Source organism: Phytophthora infestans, genomic scaffold, assembly GCF_000142945.1.
Source record: "Phytophthora infestans T30-4 supercont1.42 genomic scaffold, whole genome shotgun sequence".
NCBI classification, from domain to species: domain Eukaryota; phylum Oomycota; class Peronosporomycetes; order Peronosporales; family Peronosporaceae; genus Phytophthora; species Phytophthora infestans.
In genome coordinates, this window is record NW_003303717.1 from 552719 (window position 1) to 561814 (window position 9096).

The following is a 9096-nucleotide window of genomic DNA, read 5'->3' on the forward strand; positions in this document are numbered from 1 at the left end:
TAGTGACCAAAAAAATAGTCACGCGATGCTAATAGAAAGGTGTTAACACAAGTGGCGATTTCTTTGTTGAATGTGTCCACCGAATTCGACCTTGATCGTCTAGGACCAACGATGTTGTGGACGGCGTTGCTTCGTATAGCTACGGACGGGTTCTTTTACAGCAGAATAAGCCTCGTCGCACGAAACTTTATTCACCTCTTGATTGCCACAATGCTTTATATTTAAGAAAAAAAAACTCGAGCTTTAGAGCTCCCACAGCGAACGCCCGCTCCCATGTAGTACGTCACTGCTGCCGCACTGTTTCTTTTTGAGAGAACGGAACAGCTTCAACGGCGGCCATTACGAATAATCCATGACCAAGTGTCAACATGGATGGTCCGGTAGCATCGACGTGGAGTCCCCATGAAGTAGGTTGCTTCCTTGAATGCACAATCGAATCGTTTGAGTAAGTTTTCGCTTGATTTTGGACTAGGACGACTTGCTCCGTAGTGCTATTTGTCGCCACGGAGTGCGTCGATGGGATTTTATTGCTGCGGCCGTCCCAAATCGCTCCGAAGTTGCGTGTGCGACGCGCTGGGATGAACTCCAGGACCGATGGACCCCGTTGACTCGACGTGCATGGAGCGCAGACGAAGACGAGCTGTTGCGTGGTACGGTAAGGTATCACGGAGCGAGTCAGTGGGCTCTTGTGGCTTCTTTTCTACCGGGACGAACAGCGAAACAGTGTCGTGATCGATGGTGTAACCAACTGGACCCTTGTATCAACCGCGGAGCCTGGTCGGCTGAAGAAGACGCGCTACTGGTGACATTGCAAAGTAATGTGGGGAACGCGTGGTCAAGGATTGCTGCTAATTTGCCTGGACGGACGGACAATGCTGTCAAGAATCGGTGGAACTCGGCTCATTTTCAGAATCGCAGCCGCTGTGGACCAGGGGTGGAGAATTTAACGTTGTCGCCCCCACGACAGGTGCTTGATATTAAAGAGGAAGATTTATCGAGTACAGGAATGACAGTGTTACCAGTACCCGGCTCTTCCGAAGTGGAAACGACGTCAGCTTTTTGTCCAGACGAAGCTGACAATTGGGACTTGTGGACCTTTCTAGCCGACATTCTGCTTGATGACGGTCTTGAGAATACCGGTAGCACAAATATGTAAAGCGGTCGTCACAAGTACATTACCCTGACAGGTGGAAAAGCAAATTTCTGGGCATCTTGGCACGGTTGATTGTAAATACGTAATAGTATAGCTTTTTAAGTGGAGCTTTCATGTTGGTAGCGATCCTACCAGGCCTGCAGGGCTCAAAAGTTCACAGGAGCTGGGTGATAGCTGTTTGCAATCGTCGCAATGATATATTTACTACTTTTTTCTGCAGGTAGGGTAACGTTTAATCTGTTGACGTCTTGGGCAAGTTTTTGAGAATGATATATCCTAAGTAACCCAAACTCTGAATGGGTTTCCTTTTTTTGGATTTAAAGACGTTTTGTTTTAAATTGTAGCACAAGTTCAACTCCTCCTTCGGTCTTTTTTGCCTAAGTAATACTAGATGGTGTGGTCCCAACTGCGGTATGGCCACTCACATTTTAATAAGTCTTTCATTTGGTAGCAGTGCCGTCCTCATATAGGTGCCCAAATCGATCCACAACAAGCTCGCGATGTAAGGACTACTTGAACATTTAAAGTGGAAGCCGCGTGCCGCACAAAATCCATTTAGTTTGCTGCAAGGCAAATTCTACTACATATATTAAAGAAGATAGAAGTTTGCTGTAGGCTTGACCATCGAAATGAGAGGGGCGAACGCCGCTCCCATGTGCAGCACCGACGGCAGAAGATGCCGCAATGTTTCTTTTATCGAAACTTAGATGCCGCCGTGGCATCATGAAACACTTTGCAATGGGCCATTTTGGGTGCGTGGCTGCTAGTTTGCCTAGACGCTCGGTGGATTTCATTTAGCACAATTTCGAAGTACAAAATTTGTGAAGCAGGGGCATGTCTTTTTTTTCATAAATCCAAGAGGCTTATTATTCGTTCGCGTTTGGCTACCGGATTGTACCCGTCGTGGATTTTACCGATTTCAACATCAACTTTCCTTTCTCTGTTTGGGACGTCTCCGTTCCCCCTCCACCCGTGCGCTTACTACTGCTACTACTCACCTTTTGTGGTTTCACTCGTCGGCCTGCAGCGACCTTCTTGACGTTAAACTTGGTCACGTGAGCCACCAACATCACTCGATTCTCAGCAGCGGAAAATGTCTGTCGTTTGCGCGAATATCCAAAGTAAAATAGCGTCAAAAGCGTAGCTACGACCGAGAATACGATGATCTCGATCCCCTTGTTATCTTGGAAAGCCGCCACTGCGATGATAGCTAAAATCCAGATAGTCATCGAGTAGACCGCTCCTGCGATTCCCCACGGACTCCGAAACTCGGAGCTCTTGATGTTGCGATAGTTTTTCTTGAGTGAAATGTAGCCGATGCATTGCCCCGTGTACGACATAAATGCCGATAAAATACAGATCCGGAACAGATTTTCACCCACCGCAGGCACGAAGTACGAAAGTATACACACAGCGTAGCTGAGTGCTGATCCGGCAAGGAGGGCGCCATAGGGCGTCTCGTTCTCCTTCGTTGTTTTGGATAAAATATTCGGCAGAAGGCGTGACATTGCCATGGCAGAGATGAGTTTACCGTAACACCACATAAACCCGAAAGCTGTGGCGAACGTAGCTGGAAGGGATAGAATGGTAGCGGTTTGATGGGAAATATTGAACATGAGTGTAAATCCCCGATTGAGCGGAACGAGTTCACTAGGTAATGAAGCGATGCCTGGTGGAAGTGCCGCAGTCACGAAATACACCACCAAACCGGTGCAAAATAGCGTCCCGACACACAAAACTTGAGCTTTCGGAACGATTTTCTTCGGCTGATCCACTTGGTCACTTGACAAGTTCAACGCTTCCACGCCCACAAAGAACCACGCGGCAAGAGGGAGCGCTTTCATGAACCCAGAAAACCCGTCCACAAACTCAAAATTTGGATCTACCCCATTTTTCCCGAAATCCACAAACGCAAACGAACCTACGCAGTAGATCACAACGACCACGAGGGAAATGACACCGATAGCGAGATTGAATATCCAGAACGCACGACCGCCTTTGATTTGAACGGCAAGCGCGCTGACATAGAAGAGAGTCCATAACAATGGAGCCAGCGGGTCTAACCACGGAACGGCGTCTACGATGAGATCGACGAATGACGTGGTAGAAGCTGAGACATAAGCGATGTATTCTAGAGCTTCACAGCAGCCAATCATGAAGGCAGGATAAAATCCAAGTGTACAACGTGCCAACCCATAGGAACCGCCAGCAAATGGCAGCGCACCAGTGATTTCTGCCGTACAACAACAGAATGTGATGTATGCACTGGCAATCAGGAAATATCCGATGAGAAAGCTGTGAAATCCAGCGCTGATGCCTTCGTTCCAGCAGAAATACTGCCCTCCAATTACAATCGTTATCCCGAGCATGAAGATGTCCAATTTCCCGTGCCTGTATTTGACTTTAGTAGCTTGGTCAGCTGATGGCCCCGACGCTGTTCGAAGAGTTCTTTTGTCGCTACTCGGCAAAATTTGTGCAGATAACTCAGCAGATGGCTGCACTGACTTCGAAGTCTTGAAGATGAGACGGATGGGGAAACCTTTCATCTCCAAGAGATTTATCAAAGTTTTGATGAGGTCTCCTGTCGGTCAGAATGACGATGACGATGACGATCTTTCACTCGGCATGAAATGAGAGCCACCTATTTTTGCTAGTTAAACAAAAGTCTAACAAAAGGTCGTAGTAATTTATTGTTGGTGGATGGCCATTTATTTAAGTTGAAACTGCCGAGGACGCGTGCGTGAGTCATCAAGTGGAGACCTCGGGTTATTTTTCGACATGTCAATATCTAAATAAATATTGATCAATGTTAGAGGTACCGAGTAGCTCGTACTTAAGCGAGTGTTAGGGTTACACTGTGTGAGTGACTCGAGCCACTTCGTGTTAATTGGTCCCGAGATACGTACTAAAGGTACTACGCGAAAATATATTAAGGTAATTTAATTTTAACAGATTAAAAAATTCATCATTTTTAGAGATATCGGTGCTTGCGACGACAGCCAGTCACGCGACTGGTAGCATGAAGTGTTGCTGTAATGTAACTGGAATGCATGAATGTCACCCGAAGGTACGAAGCACTTAGTGAGAATTTTCCTGACGAGTACTGCTAGAGTAGAGCAGACCATGACCAGTATCTTTCACTTTACGCAGCTCAACAGTATCACCGCAGCACGCACACATTGGAATCAACAGACAGAGGCATCACAATGCGAACTACAGGGGTACATTATCTTCATGTTATCGACTTCCTACCTCGCCTACTGCAGGCACTTTAACATGTACCGAAGCCTGAAAAAACGCATTGAGGCATGGCTGAGCTTTTCCGGCATATCGATGCCGGTGAGGTAGCACTCAAAGAATAGTAAAACAGCTGCTCCACAGCTTGAGAAGTCCGGCTGGCGTACATTCGTGACTCTCTGAATCGGCAAGGGTATGGAGCTGTCTTCACCTTCTAAAAACACGTATTTCAGTAGTTCTTCGCATTTGGCGTAATATTTTGACTTGGGGTCTTGCAAGGGGTCGAACACCAGGACTCCTCGACGTTCGCTGCGATAATCGAAAATTGCTCCACACCAGTGGTTGTTGTCTATGTGTAGCGGCAACAGAATGATCTGGTTCGTTTTCTTGAAAGGCTTGCCTGCATTAATAGCCCTGAGCCGGGCGTCTTTATCGTGGAAACGATTGAAGATCGGGTTAACGATGCCAACATCCGGGTGTTCTCGTTGGAGTAGAGCAATCCCATGCCCCATGCATGAATCATCCATCCACATATTTTCTCGAAGCGTTAGTAGTCCGTTATAGGGCACACTACCGAACGAAGTCTCGCGGCCACCCTTCAGAAGAATCCGCCTGATAATAACTTCCCGTTCTGTCGGATCGCTGCTGACTCCGTCATCAATCTTTACCGGTAGAGACAAGCGCTTGACGCTAGTGTTGACAGCCCAAGTAATCGCATCTTCAGTGGCAGATAAATACTGCATGGAGGCGTGCCATCGGTCCATCGCGACAATGTCCTGGTATTGGAATATCCCAAAGCGAGGAACTCTTACACCAATAGTGTCGTCATCGACAGTTTCAATCAAGCCTTTTCGAAACGCTGCGACCGCAGCCAGGCATTTTTCCACAAATTGTTTTGGAAACACAAATCTGACGTCACAGATGCACTCATCCTCAAGATAAATACCAGCATTCGCCTTCTCGGTCTTTGGAACAGCTCGAATAGTGAGATTGGGTAGCACCTTCTTGGCGTCTACATAGGTGTAGTTGTTGTCCAACAGTTTAGCAATGTTCCGTACGCTTGGAACTGGTGCCAGCGTCCCTTGTACCAACTTGGAAGCCTTCTTCTTGCTATTCTCGATCCTCTGCTTCTTTTCTGCTTTTCCTTGCTTCTTTCTGACTTGGGGACGTCCCCGACGTTTTGCGCTCTTTGTTATCACAAATGACCCAGATTGCGAGGATTTTGACGAACTGCTGCTAATGTGCTGGCGCTTGGACTGGCTTGGATTTTGTTTGAAATCAGACATACTTGCTGCATCCACCTCTGGGGTGGTTAAAGTCACACAGGAATTGCCTCTAGTTACACACAGTGGTTCTTGTGTAGCAGGAGGGGTCAAAGTCACGTGGGAAGTACCTCTAGTCACACACGGTGTAGCTGTAGGCTCTTGCATTGTAGCTGTAGCACATTGCATTGTAGCTAGAGGTGCGCTCTGTTGAGTCGGAGGTTCGTCATCGTCCGAGTTCGCTGTGGAAGTGTTCTTGTTTTTTCTTCATCTTCCGTATCGCTTTTCATCACAGCATCCTTTGGTTCAACAGCATTGGTATTTAACGTAGGCGAAAATGTCAGCGACGATAGCTGTGAAAGCGGGTCTACCCATTCACCTTCTCGACCAACAAATGGTGCAACACCGTCCTTGATAATGTCTTCAAATTTCTCCAAGGCGTTCATCATTTCTCCAAATACATACGTTCCGTTCCTGCTCATAATGTCTGCAATACTCTTTCCACACTCGAGAGCGTGCTTGTACTTCGTCGTCCCATTTAAAACGTGATGGCGCCTTGCTGTCATAGCAAAGTCACGGACTTGGAAGGTTGTGCACGCAACTGTTTTGTCTGGTACGTCTTCTTCTGGCGCAGGTTGATTCAGCTTGCACGACAACCTCCAACGGGGTGCAATGTACCGAATAGGAATTGCCTGTTTTCCACGTAAAAGACGCCAATACATGACGTGCCGGCATGGAAGCAACATCGTCTTCATGAATACACATGAGCAGTGATATCTCTAAAGGCACGCAATAACAGCGACGTACGTTAGGGTTTGCACGGGCCAGAACGGGTGACAAACTTACCGTAGTGTCGACATGATAGCATGTACTGGTGTGGCCACCTCCGGTCAGGACAAACAGGCTGGAATGTATTTCCTCCACGCCGTAACTTGTCTTGCGATCCTTAGACGCCCAATACTGCTCTTCAACAAGCCGGTACGCATACGGGCTGACTTCGCGCGCTAGCTGTTCAAGCTCATCATAACGCATCTGGCCCACGTCTGTAATTTTCTTTCCGTACTCCATATCTGCTACTGCTTGCAAGAACATCAGCGTATCTACGCACTCATCCAGCGCCATCTCCGGCTTCAGAACCTCTTTGATATGACCCCATGATGTTTCAAGCCTACAGACCACCAAACCACCAGGCAAAAACACAATTAAAGGTGAGTCTAGAACCTATAGCGCAAGAAATTGTACCTATTATTGATGTGGTTGCGTAGATGTGGAACATCCGAACGTGCGTACAGCGCCATCGTTCTTTCATCGAATACCAGTTCTTCATGAAGTACTTCAAAAATGGATGCGTAGGCACAGGTACAGGGTCTTCACGTTTAAGACGAACACCTTCCAGCAAAAAGTATAGATACTTCAGATACTTAACGTACTCATCCGTAGAAACCGCCAGCCGCATCATATCGATAGCATCTTCAACTTGGTCTTTGTCGAAGCTGGACGGGCCTCCATACTCGCTCTTTGCCAGCTCGGTCCGAATATACTTCTTCAAATGGAAGTGACACAGAATCACTTTCACGCCAGGGAACCTCCATTTCTAGTAATCCCAATTCACCCATGTCCTTGTCAATCACAATTACCCTGACTTGCTCCCACGAAGAGTTGTAAACTTGAACGACCCGATAGCATCTGAAAGACACTCTGCACTTTCGTTCTCCATGAGACTGTGGTGTACGTATTGACCCTAGCATTACGTTAACAACTCATAAGTAGCATTTGTACATATCAAGTACATGTTGTAGCTGAAGCTACGCAAACAGTAAAAGTGTAACTAGAGGCACATAGGATGTAACGTCAGGTACATTTACTTACATGTCCGTACACATCGTTAACCATGAACGAGAAGAGCTTGTAGCGCGATTCGTTGGTGTTATGCGTCGCGTCAATGAGCATCACTTCAGGAAAAGCCTTGAACCAGCGTCGCATTTGTCTCGTCTGCAACGCGATGGTCTGTGCAGTTTTGGATTCGTCGACGTAAACGGTTGCTCGGTTTCCACGACATTCGCAAATCCCTCGCAAGACAGTCTCCAGCCGTTCTTCAGTAGTCGCACCTCCCCTTCGTCTCTCCTTCATCCTCGCCACCATGTTGTGTACATCTCGAAGCACCACATTTTTTCCTACATGGAGTCCAAAACAAGAAAGCTATCAGTCACTATATATAATTTTGGGTTGAGTTAAGCGCACCCACCTGTCTTCTTTCGCAGGAACTGCATAATTAGCTTCGGCTTAGAACCAGCAGCTTGGAGTTCATCCACGAATGCCAGTATGTCCGGATCCTCCACGCGACGGTTCGACACATGGTTCTCAAATGTAGCGCGAGACACATTGTGGTTGTGTCTGACGTCAAAGTCAGTGACGCGTACCATGAACGTGTCGTGTTCATCGTTCCATACGACAGCAGCCTTAATGTTTGCCTTACAGCCTGTAGTCCTCTCGAAAAACGACCTTCGTATCCCCTTTCCACGGCTCTTGCGCTTCCACCCGTGAGTGCAGACCAACTTAATCCAGAAATTTCCGAACTCCTCAGGGATCAATCGATCCGACGTCTCATCAGTAACTGTGTTAGTCGTGCCGGAATCATCTGGGTCCTTCGCATTAACACTCAGGTTTGCTCGCGCCTTAATTTCTCGATTTCTCTTTTGAACCGATGTGGACGTGCGCTGTGGAAAGATCTGGTGTGTCTCCTCTTGGTAGCGCTCCATGTATTTGCGGAAGGCATCCCAGCTCTCATGCCACTCGACATCAACTGGGGGACAGAGCCACGAGACCCCAGGAGGGACTTGCCGATCGGGTTCACTGTCGCTCATTCTGATTGCACACATGAGAACCACAGAATACGCTCTTAGCTTACCTCCCCCCTCTAATCTACATGAACATGCATGCTTACCTTCAGAGCTGTCGTGTGTCTTCGTCTCGTATTAGAGTTTAGGAGGGGCGCGTGGCTGATGTAGTGCGCGGGAATTTTTTGGAATGAAAGGCTCATAGATATTGAGGATGGGAGAAAGGGGGGAGAGGGGGTGTCTTTTTCAGAAATCTTGTTTTTCAGAACTGAGTTGAAATTTACCTCGGACAGTATTTTATCGTCAAAATTACGAAGGTACTACTGTAATGTTTCGTGTAAGTACTATTTTACTCGGTGCCGCTAACCAGTTCCATAAATATTACTTCCTCCGTCCGAAAATATAAGACCAGCGCCACACATAACACTGTCCGAAAATATAAGACTAAGCTCGGTTCGTATCAGCCGAACTTAGCAGATTTATTGCCTTCTGATAGATTCTGTCACTACAAGCTAGGGACTGCGGGAGAAGACCACGGCTATCCGTCAACGTGGCTTTCGAAAGATGGGGGATGGCGTACTTGTTGCTTCCGTCAACGTCCATAGAA

General features: G+C 47.3%; 1 protein-coding gene across 1 annotated transcript; it reads right to left on the bottom strand.

Annotated features, from left to right (window-relative positions):
- Nucleotides 1–2037: 2037 nt before the first annotated feature.
- Nucleotides 2038–2997, bottom strand: PITG_15547 (Amino Acid-Polyamine-Organocation (APC) Family; the record flags this gene model as incomplete). Its single annotated transcript, XM_002897655.1, has 1 exon — nt 2038–2997. The coding sequence occupies one exon, from the start codon at nt 2995–2997 to the stop codon at nt 2038–2040; it is 960 nt and encodes a 319-aa protein (XP_002897701.1).
- Between the last annotated feature and the right edge of the window lie 6099 nt (nt 2998–9096).